General features: G+C 51.5%; 1 protein-coding gene across 3 annotated transcripts in view; it reads right to left on the bottom strand.

The window, feature by feature from the left end:
* Window positions 1-18,188, bottom strand: part of RAB26 (RAB26, member RAS oncogene family) — a 191,169-nt gene that overhangs the window by 38,556 nt on the left and 134,425 nt on the right. For all 3 annotated transcript variants that reach the window (XM_044979688.1, XM_044979689.1, XM_044979690.1), the window contains one exon: window positions 16,251-16,303. In XM_044979688.1, the coding sequence (XP_044835623.1) occupies window positions 16,251-16,303 (53 nt within the window). The remainder of the gene's footprint in view (window positions 1-16,250; window positions 16,304-18,188) is intronic.

Genomic DNA, 18,188 nt, shown 5'->3' with positions numbered 1-18,188 from the left:
TAGGATCCATGGCAGGCGTTGCTGCTGGGCCCCCGCAGAGACAACAGGGGCCACTATACAGCGAAAGCCTTGTCCATACAGTCAGTCCTGTGCCGTCAAAGCCTGGCTACCGGCCGCTTCCTGCTCCCTTCCGGGTCTGCAGAGCCCTGGGATTCCTGCAGATGCACACGCTCCTCCCAAGCCTCTTGCCCTATCACGTGGCGGGCGGCCTGGACCATGCTTGTGCTCTGAGGGCTGTCTTGCCTGGGGCTCTGCAGCCAGCCAGGAGCCCTGCCAGCCACCTGTCTTGAGACATGTTTTGTTCGCAGCAGCTCTGCTCAGAGGAGCAGGATAAGCCGGGGCCCTTGGCTTCGAGAGCCATTCCCAAGGGGCAATCCTTGCTCCCCTTATCTTGGCTGGGGCAGGAAGGATTTCAAGGGGAAGCTTTCATTATCTCAGGCTTCTCTCTTTGCCCTGCCGCGAAGTACAAATGGAGCTCGCAGGCTGGTGGCATTGCAGGGACCAGAGACATGTCACGGTTATTGCTATAGTCGTGCAGAGCGCAGCAAGCGTGCAATTGCAATCGAGGGGCGCTTACTGGGTAACGATGTGCTGGCCTCACTGGCTTTTCCTGCACTGGACTTTTTTACCTCCAGTTAATTACTTACGAATCCCCAATCTACAAACGCTGGCGTTTAACACTTGCGGCCTGCCGAGGGCAAAGAACAAGGTGTTTGGTGAGCATCTCTACTCGCTTTTACAAGTGTCTGAGCCATCTCAGAGTCAGCTGGCAATCAACAGACGGGGGCTTGTCTGCACTAGAGGGTGTTTGCTGGCACAGTCCCACCGGTACAGCTGTAGCAGCAAACCTGCTAGTGGAGATGCAGCTTAAACTGGAAAGGCTGCTTTTGCCAATACAGCTTATACCAGGCTCTCAAGCAAAACAAGCTATAATCCGCAAAAGCAGTTTTCTGCTAGTGAAACAGCATCAACACTAGGGCTTTTGCCAGCACAGCTAAGTTCGTTTGGGGGAGGTGGATTCCTGCACACTGCTAACCCACAGATTTATGCTGGCAAAACTTTTAAGTGTAAACCAGACCTAGCTAAAAAAATCCAGGGGGGTGTCACAGAGAAGAGACGAGTGGTCCCCGTGCCACGGAATCCTGTCTCCAGCAGTGGACAAACTCCGATCATGGGGAGAACGTGACCCCTTACTCTGAATTAATGCACACACGACACTAAGGAGAAAGGTGCACTCAGCTAGAGCTAGCTAACGCCAGGTAAAAGCCTAGTGAAGACAAGGCAGCTGGCAGTTTTCACTCGAGTTAGCAGGTGGAGTTGACGATGGACACGCCTGCACAGAGCAGTTAACTGCCATTATCGGTGCTCCGGCTACTCCTCTCGGGTCAGCCCCGCTCGAGTGAGAGCAGCCACACTGCGAGATAACCCTGGAGCTGCTGCAGCCACACTGAGCTTTGGGGGGTACTATGAACCACTCTATGAATTCTTCCCCAGTGAATTGTGGGAGAGCTTCGCTGACCTTTCTGGGCACGTGGGGGGAATTGTGGGAAGGCGCTGGAGGACTAGCAGCGCTCGAGTGGAGTTAGCCTGCGTCCACACTACACAGTGGGTGTGTTAACCGCCGACGAGTTGTGCTAACTGGAGCTTTGGCCTGTACCCCAGTGAGCCAGGAACTCGAGACAGGAGCACCGCCATGCTCAAGGGAAAGGCTGCTTTCTGTGGAGAGGCAGCCTTGTGTCGGGAACGAATTCCTGCCGCTGAGCCTGGGAGTAGTGACCTGTCCCCAGGCAGGCTCATGAACCCAGAGGAGCTACAGCAGAACCGCCTGACTGACTGACCCGCCTGACCGGCTTCGGCGAGCCAGCAGACAGCATGTTAAGCCCAGCAGCAGCAGCTCGCTCGCGGCTCAGTGCTTACGCCCACAGCAGCGATCGCTCCTGTGCCCACTTGTTCCTTGCCCTGCTCCAGTCTTGCTCCGGTGCTCAGTTCCTGACTCTGGCCCTGATCCTCGCCACTGCTCGAATCACGAGGCCACTCTGCCCACACCTGGTCGCGGGCACCCTACGCTTTAACTCACCTTGGTAACTCACCTGAACACAACGAGCTGCCTTGTCTTCACTGTGATTTTACCGTGAGGTGTCTCCCATGAGGTAAGAACACGCCATCCCCCAACCACTGACGACAAGGCCCCAGGGGAAAGGAGGAGGATTCCCTCCTGACCCCAGCTGGCTATCACCTCCCCCTCGAAGCATGAGGACTGATTCTCAGGGCAATGGGAACTACGCCCAGACGGGGAAGGCAGGAAGCATCCCTCCTCTCCTAGGGGCTCCCAGCGGCCTCCCTCTCCCCCAGGGAGCTTGCTTCTAGTCACTCACCCCTCCCGTTCTCCTGCCATCCGGAGGATCAAGTTGGCAGCAGCTCTCCCCTTCTGCGTCTGAGGGACAGGTCACAGAGCCACCAAGGGCTTCATATTTCCATCACGCTCAGGAATTTTACAATCATGAATGGGCCTGAGTTTCTCTGGACTTCAAATCCACGTGGGTGAAATATACCAGCGCAAGTCACCAAAAACACCACAGTGGGGCCATTAAGAGATTGCAACGGGCTTTGTTAGCGGCAGCTTTTGTTTGTCATTTCAGATCTTGCCAATCAGGATGATTTGGAGGCAGTGGACAATAAATGAGACATGTTCCAGAGTTCACAGCCTCACCCATAAAGCTGGCTGCGGTAAATTACCATGTACATGTTTCCTAGCCCGTGTTGTAATTACACAGCGCATAAATTAGCTGCTCAAGTGAACCTGTCACCCCCTTTCACTCAGTGCTGAGAGAAAATGTGAACTGTCAGTCCTCTAACATCTTCATAAATATAAACACTTGGAACGAGACACAGTCAAGATTAACTGTATATATGTAAATGACTGGAGCTCATGTTATAGTAACACCTTGCTTTCTAGTATATTTTTGGTTAATAATCGAAAATACATTTAAAGCCCTAAATCAGCATTTCCCCAGTGTCAGGAAGCACAAAATATTAGCCATGGGGTGTTGGGTAGACCTGTCAATTGTTCTGCAGAGTCTCAGCTTTCATTAAAAAAAAATAAGTCTAGTTAGTTTGGTTGCAAATTAAAACTTAAAAAATGTGACCTCTGTGAAAATGATACCGGGATGTCTGAGTTTGCAGAGAGCCTGAAACAATAGCTGTGAGGTATGAACTGCCCATTTCCTCTCAATGGGTGCTAACTCCAATGCTTTAGAGTGTCAACAGTTAACTATCTGCTCAAAGCACGTACTGAAGGAGAGGAAGTGTTCTCTCAATGGCAGGAGTCAGCAGATGGTGATGGTGCTGATATTAACAATACAGGGCAGGAGTGAAGGGGGACACAATTGGTGTCATTTTCCTGCAGGGAGATACAGTTGTCAAAGATTTGCCCTGAATTATGGGATTAAAATGATTTAACAGCAGCCAATCAATGGCTTCAAATCGCGGTGTTCAGAGGTGGCAGGTTTGTAACTGAATAAAAGACGTATCCTAAACTGGGCCTTGTATTTGTGCTGATCAGCAGGTGTGCAAGGGTCACTGGGTGTGCAACAGCCACCACTTAATGCAACCAAACCCTCCCTCCCTGCACAAATGAGGTTTTGCACACACACGGCTTGTTTGGTGGAACCACGAGGACGGATGTGGGGGGCTCAGCACAGAATCCTCCGCTTTAGGTCAATTCCCCAGCAGGACACCCCCGCACCACACACACACAGAACATCTGCAGAGCAAAGCTTCACAGCACTTAGCTACACAGACTCACCCAACCTGGGCCTTCTCTGGCCTGCCTCCCTGCACAGCACAACCACACAGTTCTGGTGCCTTCCAGGCCAATGCAAACCTATATCAGAGAGAAGGATCTGGGCTATAGATATGGCATTTTAGGCCCTGATCCTGGGTCTGGATCCAACGGTGCAGCCCCTCACAACATGCGAGTTCCCAGTGACTTTGAAACCCTTGGATTCCAGATGAAAGTTTGGTGCAACAAGGTAAAATTTCCCTCTGGCCACAACTTTGAAACAAAAGCACATGCTCCAGGAGACCGGCAGGGACCCCGCACAGCCCACAAAAACATGCCCCAGGCGCAAGGGAAGTTCAGTCTTTCAAATTCCTCCCCCAGACACTAGTATGTAATTACCTATTAGGAGCCTGATCCTGCAAACACCGACACACATGAGCAGTCTGCCCGCATTGCCAGCTCTCACTAGTATATTGCAAAGGCCTCACACCATTTGGTATTTTTCTTAATGCTCCAGCTCCCGTAGTCCTGTGATTATGTGAGAATCTCAACTTTCATTTAAAAAAAAAAAGAAAAAGTTTCTAGCTCTTCTAGTTGTAAAGAAAAGCTGCATCCCAAAGGCTAAAAAACCAGAAGGAAAATAAGAACCCATCAGTTTATTTTTATTTTATTATTACTTTGTTTAATCTCATGAATTGTAAGACAACCTCATGATTTTCTGAGGCCTGCCTCATGATATCTGAATGCTTGGGACAGGCAGTACTGCATATGTCAACATCCCTTCTCTGAGAATGACAGTGGATCTGCCCTTTTATTGTGCTGTGAATTAAAATGGATCCCAAAAGAGCACATTACAGAGTGCCCCGACACAATAACAAGTAATGACCCTCTCAACAAAATGCTGCAAAGCTTCTTCAAAAAAGCCTTTCTGCTAGGAGAATGGCTCATGTCACGGACCCCCACCTTTTCCCCTGCAACCCTTCTCCCCCCAAACCTCAACACTGACACCTCCAAACCCCAATGCCCCCACCAGCAAAAAATAATTAAAAAAAAAAACACCCAAAGAAGAAATTAGCAAAATCTAAAAAACTCAACCAAAACTCCTTCCCCAAGCAGAGATTTTGCCCCCAACGGCGGAATTGCCAGAGACTCCATGTTGTCTACTGGGGACTTTGCTATTTCTATTGATTTTATGGTGATGGGCAGCCAGATAAACCCCTAGAATACACCAAGAACTAAAAATGCAGGCACAGGCCTGATCCTGCCAACACTTTTCACACAAGTAACCTTATGCAGCTGAGTAAGCCCTGCTCCACCCTCCCATCGGGAACGGCTGCATTCCCACTCCTAAGTGGAAGGAACTCCCTGGAGTGAAATAGGTCTCTCGTTTGGGAAAGTCCTCTACTCACATGCTGCTCGCTGATAACCTGTGATTAAAGGATAGAGGGTGAAAGGCCACATGGGCAGCTGTACTCTAGGTGCTGAGAAACGTAAACTGGCAGCGAAGAGAGCGTTCTAACCCAGCAGTTCTGAAACTGCCACTCTGAGAAATACCTGCAACAGCAACCAGTCGGCAGGGAGGTCAGAGCCTGTAAGAAAGGAAGAAAAGCCTCTGGCAAACCATTCTCCTTGTGCCTAATTACAGATTCATCCCAGGTGGTCTTGTAGAGGTGCTTTCTAATCCCCATCCTCTTTTCTTCCCTTTTACCAGCAATGATTTATAGCAAGGAATTCAGAGAACTGATGAATACACATATCGAACTTCAGCCTAGCATGTGATAAATCTTAAGTCTCCTGTACAGTTACCTGTAATCAGGATTAGCAAACCTGCGAAAGCTGCAGCGCCTTCTCTTGTCCCTTGAGAGGCAAGAATAAAGCAATTGACACCATGGAGCAGACCAAGGGTCCCTCTAGTCTCCTGTTGTACAGAATCAGATCATTTGGTCCCTCTGAGGTGTTAACAGCCTCCTGCAGAACTGGAGCAGAATACCAGCCTGGCATGTATGGTACCCTGCCACATCAGAGCACGTCAGATCCCCAATTAATCTAGATCCCTGCCTCTAACAGTGGAAAATGCTGGACTCTTCAGAGGATGGTAAACAAAAAAATCACTATAATCCAATATCGTGCTGCACTGTGCCTTGCTACAGTACATCAGAAAGGGATGTTTTCCCTGATCCCAGCACCTGGCTATGCAGGCTGAGGAACACAAAGTAAATAAGACTGAAGATGAAAGAGAGACACCCCAAGTATTTTTGTTAATTTTTCTCAACTTAACTGTGACACGGTGCCCCATACTCTTCAGAGAGATATGGTTATGATATGATTATGGCATAACTAAGATGTGTTTTTTACAAGATGGGTCATGTGAGATCTCATTGGAAAGATTATGATTTACTGAAGATGATTATCCTATTTGTATGCATGTATCGTTTTTGTATCTGAAGTTAGGAATATTGTCTATGCCTCTATTACAAATGGGTTTACACCTGGAGAATGCCCACTAGGCAGAATGCAATCAGTCTGGATGGCCGGTTGGGAAGGGCCAGTAGGGAAAACAATAGGTCTTTGAAGATGCTAATCTCAGGGAACTCTTCCTGGGGACGCTACAAACAGCCTCCGAATTATGGCTGCAGGGTCATCTGACCAAGTCACCTGGTACTGGACTCCACGATAATATTAGTATTTTTCCACTAACTAGGGGTGGGAACCACACTGGGATAAAAAGGGTTCCCGCCCTATGCAAAATCTATTTAAGGCAGGGGAGTGACATCATTGTGCCTGGTTCTTCATTGACTCCCTGTCCAGGAAAGAGGACTGCTGGAAACCTGAGAATGGAAAGACTGGACTAGAGGGTGTCTGGCCTGTGAAAGGAACAGCTGGAATTTTAAGCTGCAAGTGTAGCCTGCCTTCAAGACTCTGCAATTTGCCTAAAACATCATTTAGGGAGAGAATTCGCTACTTATAACCAGTTTCTTTAGTATATTAAGCTTAGCTGGCGTGTTTGTTTTATTTGCTGGGTAATCTGCTTTGATTTGTTTGCTATCCCTTATAATCACTTAGAATCTACCTTTTGTACTTAATAAACTTGTGTTTGCTTTGTCTAAAACCAGTCTCTGTGGAAATCATAACTTGGGGCAGAAAGCTGTGTACATCTCTCTCCACATTGAGGGAGGGGGCGAATTTCAGGAGCTGACGCTGTACAGTTCCCTGTGCAGTGCAAGACGGTACAATTTTGGGTTTACCCGCTAGAGGGGGGTGTACACTTGGTGCTGGGCAATCCCGCAGCTGAGCCTTCCCATGCAGAGCTCATCTCAGGATCTGGGTGTGTCCCTACCTGGATGCATGCTGGTAAAGTGCAGTCCGAAGCCTGGGGAAGGGCATCAGCAATACAGTGTAAAGGGAGCCCGGGCAGGTGGGTCAGGCAGGCTCACTGGTACCCCAGTTCCAAGTGGCTCCCTGGAGGGGGGGGTGTCGTCACATAACAACCAAACTTTTAAAAACCTTTGTTGTTGTTTTTTATTCAAACGGGCAAAATTAGCCAAGGGCTGGAATTCAGGCTCTACGCCCAAAACACCAGCTTTCTGGAATAAGACGTGAACCGCTCTTTTAAAATAAAGCGTGGAGCAAACCTTTGGATTGAACCACTCCCCTGCAGTGTTGGGGACACATACCGGAGCAGCATGGTGCTAGCGCAGGAGGAACCAGTCAGTAAATCTGGGGATAAATGGGGAACCGGCCTGCGTTAGCTGGGGAAAATGGGAAGCCCTCTCTAGGGAGAGGTTTCAACGTTTGGCCGTTTTAACAAGCAAAGGTGGTTCTAGGAATGGGGGTGGGGGGTCGAGGGTGGCGAAACACTTTTTCTTTGGCATGAATTTCATCTTGACCATGTTCTTTAAAAAGAAAAAAGGAAAAAGAACCCTTCTATCTTTAACTCCTTCGCTGCCAGATGATGCAACGGTCCCAGCTACGTGTTTTGGGAGCGGACATCGGCATTCAAGAGGAAGGAACTCACTGAGACACTCAAAAGGTACAAATGGCAAAGACCTGCCTTTCCCAACGTTGTGGGCACCATCCGTTTATATTCACTACCCAAACCCACGAGCATTGCACAGTCAGCCCAGGGCGGAAGAATGACAGGGAAGTGCGGCCGTGACATTTAAAGTTAATAGGTAGGAAAGGCAAGGACAGCCAGCCAACCAACTAGCAAGAGAGCCTCTCGGAGATGCTATTAAGTCATTACATTTTCATTCTGCAGTGGACAAATATTGAAGTCAGCAGATGACTATTTTATATGTTTATGTTACTAGGGAGAGAGCTGTAATTATCAGCCCCTTGACAAACATCGAACATTACTAATAAACAGCACAGCCACATGGTGCCAAAATATATTCATAATGAAATGCCAGCACATCGTCAGCTGCACCGCAGGGGCCTCAGGGCCCAGTAGGACCGAGGGAGGCAGGGAAAGGCAGTGTGCATTTCGGAGGAGCTCTCCTATGGTGGGTGAGATTGTGCCCAACCAAGCACCCATTCAGAGTCTAGCTGCTAGCCCTATTCCCTGTCCAGCCCCAACTTCTGCTCAAGTCGGGGGTTGCGAGCACCAGCCCCTAAAAGGGCAGAGAAGGAATAAGACTGTGGCCCTGTTGTCTCTCCTTGCTAGTCAGCAGAGCTGATCCCATTGGGGCATGTATCTGTGAGAGTAACACTCAAAACGTGCATCCTGACTTCAGAGGATAACAACCTACTACTGCTCCCTGCTAATGGAGTTACTGCCTAAGTTCAAACGGCAGAGATTGTGCTTTGGTGCTGAAGGTCCGGGGTTCATGTCCTGTGGAGGGCCCATGATGGGGGATGGGGGTGATCCAGGTGCTCACTGTACTGTTCAAGCAGCGCTGCGGGAGCGCGCACGTCCTGGCTCTGAGAGCCTGTCACAGCACAGCCCTGTCTTTTGTCTTTTAAACTAACTGGGCCAATTCCATCCCCGGACGAATGCCACTGGGTTCAACCGCATTCTCCAGGGATGGATTTGGCTGCCATGCATTGTTTTTCCTCATAGTCCCATGCTGAGCGGGAGTCTCCAGGGATAAGAAGCCTGAAATCTGTGTGCATTACTCACAAGAATGACTGATCCACAGCACCCCCCATCAGCCCCGGCTCCAGGGGCCACTCAGTGCAAGGAGCAGGGGGCTGGTGCAGCATCAGGAGTTCTGAATATGGGGCTATTCTCCACCGGCAGCAGGAGCCCCTAGACTTGCGCGCTGAACAGACCAGGAACCTGGATTTTTAAAATCCACCTTCATTAGCTGTTTGAATAATTGCTGTGAACAAGGTGCAGGCGGCAGGAGACCGAGCAGGCCCCAGGGACACAGATCAGTTTCAGAGGGAGCCTCTTCCAGGGGAGCAAGAATCTGCACACCAGATTTCCCATGGTATGTAATGCCCTGAGGAGCCGCCCGCAGAGAATCCCAGCAAAGCCAGGAGCCGGAGACGCACACCGGCCGCTCCCTGACAGTGTGGCAGGCAAAGCCGAACAAAAATGGCGTCTGAGGAGAATGCAGCACCTCACAGTCCCGCCGGGAAGATCCGCAGGACAGCAAGCCCAGCTGAGCGCTTCTGCCTCTCTAGCTGGCCTGGCACAGGAGGGCGAGCCGGGCTGGCTTGGAACCACCGCAGGGCTGTGGACGCAGTGAACTGAGCCAGGGAGCTCAGCTTTGAATTCTCTCCCCAGAGCAGCTCCTGCACCCCGGGGGGAGCGGGGTGGAGGCAGGACGACCTGCTGGTCCGACTGCTGCACCTGGAGACCTCCCTGCCCCTCGTTTGAGTGCACAGCGAAGGCCAAGCCCTTGCACTGCATGTGGTGCGGCTCCCCTTTGAAGTGGGCTGAAGCGACACCATGTGCTCTGGGCCCCGCTCAGGGCTCCAGAGGGGAAAGCTCTTCATCTCGGGAGCTGAAAGGCCTTGCGGAAAGCTTTCCAGTGGGGTCTGTTAGAGCCTGCTCTGCCGGCAGCCTGTCCTCAGACTTCTCCCTTCTTCTTTCATCTCATCACCCCCTGCTCCTGCTGGAGACATCAGCACGGCAGTGGAGCTCTGGGAAAGGGGCAGGACTGACATCTCTGGAGCCGGGAGCCCTTTGCTGACCCAGCAGGTGCAGGAAGAGCAGCAGCAGGGAGCAATTTCCCCCTCCCTGTCACCAGCCCAGACCTGATCTGCAGGGCCCCCTTTACTAAAGAGACAGGGGCCTGTTCGTTCCTGGCTTCTCTGCCAAGATGGCTCATAATGAGGACGGGGAGAGGGTAAGGAGGGACTAGTTAGTGCCAGCTGAAATGGCGCTGCTGTGGCTTCTGCCCGCTAACAGCAGGACTCAGCCCCCACCAGTTCGTGTCACGTGTGCCACCTACCGCGCAGGCACCCGGAGATACGTTTGGCAGGTGAGACGCTGACCTGAAGGGACCTCGATTCCAACGTGACAGGGCTGGTGTCAGGCCCGGGCCGACAGATGTACCCCACTTGTGAGCTCAGCTGGAAAAAGGGAGCGTAAGAAGCGCATCACAATCACCTACGACGACGACAACTCGTCAATAGGAGAAAAGCGAGAAAGGAAAACTGAATTCGTCCAAACGAAGAGGCCAAAAATGAATCAGTCAGAGTCCGTGTGTCAGAAATTCGGCCTAGCTGGGGGACACAATCCCGAGGGGGTGGTCTATTCCCCCCCACCCCCGCACTACCACTCCCTTCGTGGCTCCTTACAGAAAGAGACTGGGGGGGGGAGCATCCCTGGGGTTTTGCTGCCGTTGGCCCTTCGCTGTGTGTGTAGCCAGCTGCTCCTACGGGTCTGATCCACACCGCCCCCGTCAGGCTGCACATCCGGCCTTTGAGCAACATCCCAATGAGGATTATCCGCAGGAAGAAAACCAGGAGGCAGGAGCCTGCCTGGGCCATGTCTCTGATCCGACACCAGAAGAAGAAATCCCAGGAAACGTTTGGGGCGGGAGAGGGGGCTCAGCTGGTGCAGGGTGGCCGGGAGAACACGGCAAGGGCTGACTCATGCCCCACAGGTCTCATTTTGAGGCCAACTCCAAAGGGGGATGAAAGCAGAGGGAGAGGAGATGAAAGGCTGGGAAATGAAGTCCACGTTCTGAGACGGTCCTTGAGGTAAGGGGCTGCATTTCAATGGGTTCCATGTTACCCTGTGCTATGCCAGAGGGCAGCAGATCCCAGGCTCCTTCTCTGGGCACAGCTGCTTTCGGAGCAGGTGACAGGCTCCATCAAGCATGGGCACCAGCGGGTTGCTTGTAGCAATCGCTTCCGCTTGGGAACGAGGCTGTTTGTGCCAAAGGAACATGTCCTGAGAGTGGCCAGCCCCATGCTACCCAGAGGGCAAGATTCCCCAGGGGCGATTCCTGCAGCCTGGCCTGAACTGTGCAGTATAGAGACAATCATGCAGGCTAGAGGTGCCTCATGCTACCTGCTTAAGACATAGGTCTGGGACCGTGACCGGACGCAGCATGGTCGAGCACTGGCAGGAGAGCGAAGGGAGTCAAACAGCAAACACGCCGAACCCTGGAGGGCTCGGTCCCATTCACAAACTACTAAATAAACCCACCACCACCAACCAAAAGTGCTTCACCCTCTGCCAGACGGATGGAAAACACTTTACGGACAGATCCCATTGGCAAGAGCTGGAGCTGCAGATGCTTGGCACGTGTGAAAATCAGGGGCTGGGTGTCTGAGTTCGGCCCCCAGCCCAGGGTTCAAGGACACTGTGGGGAAGCCTGGCCTGTGGGACATGCTCACAGCTGCGCAGGGCATCAGTGGCAGAGGCCAGATCTCCAGATCCCCGAGCAGCAAAGGGAGGTTCCAGCGCAAGCAGTGACCCCACCAGTGAGCGATTTCCATTTCCCCAGAAAGGAACCCCAGGGCTCGTTCAGATCGAGTCGCTGCATTTCTCTGCAGCCTCTCATCGGCTCCCCGGCTTGCAGCCAGCGCAAGGTCTGCGTGGGAGAGAGGACGCTTGCTTCCAAAGCAAATTACCCACCCAGCTCCGCAGTAATTACAGACACAAAGCTCCTCTATTTAGCTTTGCATTTACTTCTATGCTAAACTGCTGCCCGCGCCCCGTGGCACCTTCCTGGATTGCCTAACAGCAGCTCTCTGGGGGCCTCTCACTCCCTCTTCCTGAAAACCTCCCTCGCTGCTTCCCGGGGCTTTGGAAGTACGGCTGAGAGCCATCCTGGGGACCTCTCCCCGATAGGGGCCTGCAAAGAGCTCTGCCACAGGGACTAGGCCCAGGATGGGAGAAATGGCCCCCTCCCATCTCAGCCCACACAGCGACCAGGCTGCCTGCACACTCAGGCCACGTCCACCCCCTGTGGGCCCAGTTTCAGCCAGCGCTGGGACCCCACACCACGGTGGCCCCCACAAGGCTAAGGTGTTCTGTGGGGCTCAGGTTTCAGCCCCAGGCAGCAGGGTTCGGCCTGCAGCTTCCTGCCTTGGGCCCCAGCATGTCTAGCGCTGGCCCTGGTTTCAGTGGATGCTCACTGGGCACAGACCCATGGGTCATGGCCATGCTGTGCTGGTGCGGGGAGCGGGGTAGAGCAGTAGAGGCACACAGACCCCACAGAATATCCTGGGGCAGGGTCCCCACTGGCCAGCCTCCCTCTGAGCGGAAGCACTTCTGAGCCTGGCACAACTGCTCGGGAGACAGGGCTGGGCCCCTGGTTTGGCAACGGGTCCAACTACACAGTTCCCTTTGCCCAACCGAGCCCCACATGGTCCCTATAAACAACAGACCGTGCTCTGCAGGGAGGGCCCCAAACACAGGTGACTCTCCCACACAACGCAGGGTTTGGAGACCATAGCACTGTTCCAGGGAAGGGCCAGGCAACCAAGCACCAAGAGGGGACAAATTCTGAAATCCCCAAGGAGCAGTGGGAGAGAGAGAAGGTATCAGCTGCATGGCCCTTCGGGGAAGCTAGAGCTCGGCTCCTGCAGGTTAACACGATGCAAAGATATTCCGGGCCTGCCAGACTGTCAGCGGTGCTTAGTGAGCCTTGCTGGTACTGCCCGGCCTGGGGTGTGAGGGGATGGGGCATGGGGGCAGGGTTAAACTCATGCTCGTGTGGGGGGATCTCCGGGAGTTCTAGCAACAAGCTGGGATGCTTTGGCCCAATCCACACAGGCTCAGGCAGCCACCACAGAAGGCAACCTCACAGACTCACACACAGCAGGGCCTTCTCATCCCAAATGGTGGCGGGTGCCGGCCACCCATTCACTCAGCCTCGTTACGTGACGGAAAACAAATGGAGTCACCATCAAATCAAGCCTGGAATTCACTCAGGGCCAAACCCGCCGATGTCAGGATATGCCCTGAGCAAGGTGGATCACTTGATTCCCTGTTCTGCTCATTCCCTCTGGGGCACCTGGCACTAGCCACTGTCGGAAGACAGGACTCTGGGCTAGATGGACCTTTGCAAAGGCGAAGATACGCGGAGCGGTGTAGTTGCTGTGTGCTAGGCAGGAATTCCAGTCAGAACTCCACAACTCGAGCCCCTCGCCGCATGCAGCCCTCTCCTGGAGCAGGGAAGGGGTAAGAGCAAGACTTACTTTAATCCTTTGTCATCTCCTTACAATCCCAGGAGGCGCAAGATGATTAGATAAAAGTAGTAACATCACCATGAGCCACGCACCTCATTATTATGTGAGCTTTGGATACTCCTGGACTTTAATGCGATGCCCTACACTCAGCGCTTATAAATGGAAAGGCCTGGGAGACGGAGTTTGCCCAGCTGGGATTCACCATTGTTTTGCCGTCAGCCCACTCTGAGCATCCATCCAATGCTGCAGATCATGGAGGACACGAACCTTCAGGGAAGCAAGAGGCAGGAATCAGATGCCACCACAGTCGCTACTTCCCAGTGCTTCTTCCAAGCAGAGTCTCAATTTCACCAAGCCAAAATTCCGCTGCCTGGCCAATGACGATCAGAGACTCATAGGCTTTCAGGCCAGAAGGGACGGTTGTGATCATCTAGTCTGACCTCCTGCACATCGCAGGCCACAGAACCTCACCCACCCACTCCTGTAATAGACCCCTGACCTCTGGTTGAGTTACTGATGTTCTCAAATCATGGTTTAAAGACTTCAAGTTACAGAGAATCTGCCATTTACACTAGTTCAAACCTACAAGTGACCCGTGCCCCACACTGCGGAGGAAGGTGAAAATTCCCCAGGGTCTCAGCCAATCTGACCTGGAGGAAAATTCCTTCCCAATCCCAAATATGGCGATCAGTTAAACCCTGAGCATGTGGGTGAGACCCACCAGCCAGACACCAGGGAAAGAATTCTCTGTACTAATTCAGAGCCATCCCCATTTAGCATCATACTCTGCTGCAGAAGAAATGGAACCAGTTCTAGTTTCAGCAGTCAGTGGGATGGTGGGTGATGCTTTATGGGTTTTTTAAACAGTTCTCACATAGGAGGCCAAAAACGAAGTGGACTTGAAAATGCTCTAATCGGAAAGATCCAACATGAACACAAAACACGGGCTACAACAGTGTAACAGAGAGCAGCTCATCAACATTACAGCAAAGGGTGAAGGGTCTTTGTGCATCTCTTCCCCCCCCCACCCACACCCTGGTGTGTGAGCTGAACACAGGTGTGTGAAATACTTGTAGTGAAACAGGAATCCACCCAACATTTGAGTTTTTCTGTACTGTATTACAAATGCAAAATAGGTCCGATTTTCACTAACACAGCATTTCGCACACAGCCCTGACGTTTTCTTGTACCGTTTAGTGAAAGGTAATGGAACGTGCATTTGGAAATGAAAGCTTTCCACCATTGATATAAAATAATTTACAGCAACCCACTTCTCAATGCCAGCTCAGAAAGTTTAGTTCCTTTTGTAATTAAGTTACCACATGTTACATTTTCAAACCACCACCTTCGAGCGTTCTCTCAGCCTTGTCCTCATGCTTGGGCAGCGCTCTCCCTCCACATCTGCCAAGCCACCCCACTGTCCTCCTGCAAATCCCTCCTTCAAATCTCTTCTGCTGGGATGGCAACAAAAAAACTTGACAACTGTCAGGCCACTGGTGGGCTGAGACCGCAGCCGGTTGTGCTGACCAATATGGCCTCATTGTTTCTGCGTGCTCCCTTGTTGGTCCGTTTGTTTCCATCTGGTATATTGTGTCTTACACTTAGATTGGAAATTCTTTGTGCAGGGACTGTCGTTCTGTTATGTGTTTGTACAATGGGGTCCTCACCTGGTTCGTGACTAGAGCTCCTAGGTGCTATGATAATAGGGTGACCAGACAGCAAGTGTGAAAAATCGGGATGGGGGTGGGTAATAGGAGCCTATATAAAGAAAAAGACCCAAAAATCAGGACTGTCCCTATAAAATCGGGACATCTGGTCACCCTATATGATAATATCAGTAAAAATAATAGCGGGAGGGACTGACAATTGGGCAGTAATGAGCAGGATTAGGGGATGTGGATCATCATACCCAGTATTGTATCACCATGCAAGTTACTTGCGTTGGTTGCAAGGGCCAGTTCTCAGGAGAAGCAGCATGCAGTGTTCTTAGGGAGATAGCGATATATATACACCCCTTCTCATCAGACTCCTGTATCTGAATGGAAGACATTCTCCCCTGCTGCTCCCATTACCCAGCAGCAAGTGTCAATACTCTAGCGAGTCTTTGGTGTCAACAGAATCAGTCTCCTGGTAACCAGACTGTGATTATTTCTTTTTCAAGCTCCATAGCGTTACACAGAAATCTCCGTGTCTCGCAAGGTCCTAATTGTTCACAGTAATTTATTCTGTAAGTGCACTTGCCTCGGGAATGCAATCCGGGAAACAAGAGTGCAGAGAGCAGAACAAGCACGTGCTCAGAACTCAAGGCCGAGTCAGTCACTCACAGATAGCAGGAAGACTTGGCAGTACAGAGGAGTATGCAAAACTCAAGCTTTTGCTCAAGCATCTTCTAATTCTTGAAGTCTCTTGGGTCTGCAAAAACAGCCTACAGATCATGCCAAAACAGGGTCTTGTGAGACCCCCCAGAACTTCCTACTTCGTGTCTGGCCAGAATTAGCATGACAGCTGCCTGTGCCCGGGTATTCCAGACTTCGCCCTGCCACGCCAGACTAGAGCCCTGAAAGGCTGAGGCAGCAGCCAAAATAACTGCTGAAAACAATGAATCAGACTTCAGAAAGGTTTGGACTGAAGAGCTTAGTGTGAGCTGCAGGGAGGTGAGAGTTGTCCTGGTTTATGAGACCTGGTTCACCAACCCTGCTCTTAAGATGAGGCAGAACAGACCAGCCAATAGGATCTTATAAACACTGCAAAACAATTCTAGGATGCCATCAGCACCAGCCAACCAACCTGCATACAACAACTCAAGGAACACAAAGTATTTGCCTTAAATTCTCATCACGTTCCACATGGGACCTGACCGGGTCCAACTTACTTGGATGTTGTCAAACGAGGCTCTATTTGTAACATCGTACAGCAGTAACAAAGCTGTGGAGAGAGGAAAAGACACAGTTAATGCGGGTAATTGCTCGCTGAATGGTCAAAGGGGTTTTGTTGGTTTGTTTTGCTTTTTACACCAAGGTGTTTTCAGGGCGATGAAACTGAATGCTGAGAAATTCAAAGTAATGCACACTAGAAAACATAAGCCCAAAAGAATGGGCCTATAGTTAGCTGTTATCACTCAGGAACGATCTTGGAGCCATCATGGCTAGCTCTCTGAAAACATCTGTTCAGCGTGCAGCAGCAGCCAAAAGAGTGAACAGAATGTTGGGAACCATTAAGAAAGGGATAAATAATAAGACATAAAATATCATAATGCCACTATATAAATCCACAGCATCCCCCACATTTCATGCTGCGTGCAGGTCTGGTCACTCCAGCTAAAAATATACATATTAGAATTGGAAAAAGTAAAGAGAACGGCCACAAAAATGATTAAGGGGACGTAAGGAGAGATTAAAAAGACTGGGACTGTTCAGCTTTGAAAACAAACAGCTACAGGGGGATCAGGGCCGCCCAGAGGGGGGGGCAAGAGGGGCAAGTTGCCCCAGGCCCCGAGCCCCACGGGGGCCCCCACCAGAGTTTTTGGGGGGCCCTGGAGCGGGGTCCCTCACTCGCTCCGGGGGGCCCGGAAAACTCTTGAGGGCCGGGCGCAGGAGCTTCTTCTGCTCCCGGTCTTCGCCGGCGGGGGGTCCTTCCGCTCCGGGGTGGAAGGACCCCCCGCTGGCGAATTACCGCCAAAGACGGAGCGGGACGTGCCGCCGAAGTTCAGCTCGGTCTTCGGCAGTAATTCGGCGGCGGGGGGCCCTTCCGTTCCGGGACCAGCCAGCGAAGTGCCCCGAAGACCCGCAGCGGGGAGTTTTCTCAAGAAAAGACCACCCACATGCCAGCAAAGCACCAGAACCACAGGTACATGATATGCCAAGGCAAGGATGATGCCTGGGATATTAGGTCGGCATGTTCCTTGCAATGCACCGTGATCTTTGCAGGCCTTCCATTGGCTACATGTGATCCTTGCCCTTTCACCAGCATGGGACCCTCTGCACATGAGTCCGGTTAATTCCGGAGACCGTCCCCCGAGAGTACTCTCATTCTGTCGAACAGGATAAAGGCACTGACTAAACGTGGACTGTTTAGAATCAGATGGATTGCTCAGTGGGGGAAGGTTAATCTTCATTTCACAGAAGGAAAGCGTCTGTAAATATCACTGGGTTGCAAAGGAAGCGTTCCAGTTTGCTGCGATCAATGCACTTAAAGCCAGCTGGCTTTCCCTCCAAAGAAAGCACGCCTGAGATACCACCTAACAGCCAGAGGCATTGAGATAACACTAAGCCCACAGCCTGCGGGTACACTGGCTTGGGGATGTGAACTTGTCGGCTCTCGCAACCCAAGCAGTCAGCCCTGTTCAGAATGTGGGTGGAAGACCTGCAAGGAAAACAGCAGGAACCGTAGGAAATGGTGTCGGTGGCTCAGTAAATAAGTGCTTCTGCACAAAAGATTTGGGAGTTGTGGTGGATAATCAGCTGATCACGGGGCCCCAGTGTGATGCTGTGGCCAAAAGAGCGAACGCGGTCCTGGGATGCATCAACAGGGGAATCTTGAGTAGAAGCAGAGAGGTTATTTTACTTCTGCATTTGGCACTGGTGCGACTGCTGCTGAAATACTGTGTCCAGGTCTGGTGCCCGCAATTCAAGAAGGAGGTCGATGAATTGGAGAGGGTTCGGAGAAGAGCCATGAGCATAATTAGAAAACATGTCTTATAGTGATAGATTCCAGGGGCTCAACGGATCTCGTTTAACAAAGAGAAGGTGAAGGGGTGATTGATACCTACATGGGGACCACATAGTTAATAACGGGTTCTTCAGTCTAGCAG

The sequence above is a fragment of the Mauremys mutica genome, chromosome 11 (genome assembly GCF_020497125.1).
Source record: "Mauremys mutica isolate MM-2020 ecotype Southern chromosome 11, ASM2049712v1, whole genome shotgun sequence".
In the NCBI taxonomy this organism is placed as follows: domain Eukaryota; kingdom Metazoa; phylum Chordata; order Testudines; family Geoemydidae; genus Mauremys; species Mauremys mutica.
This window is presented reverse-complemented; position numbering and strand designations above follow the sequence as displayed.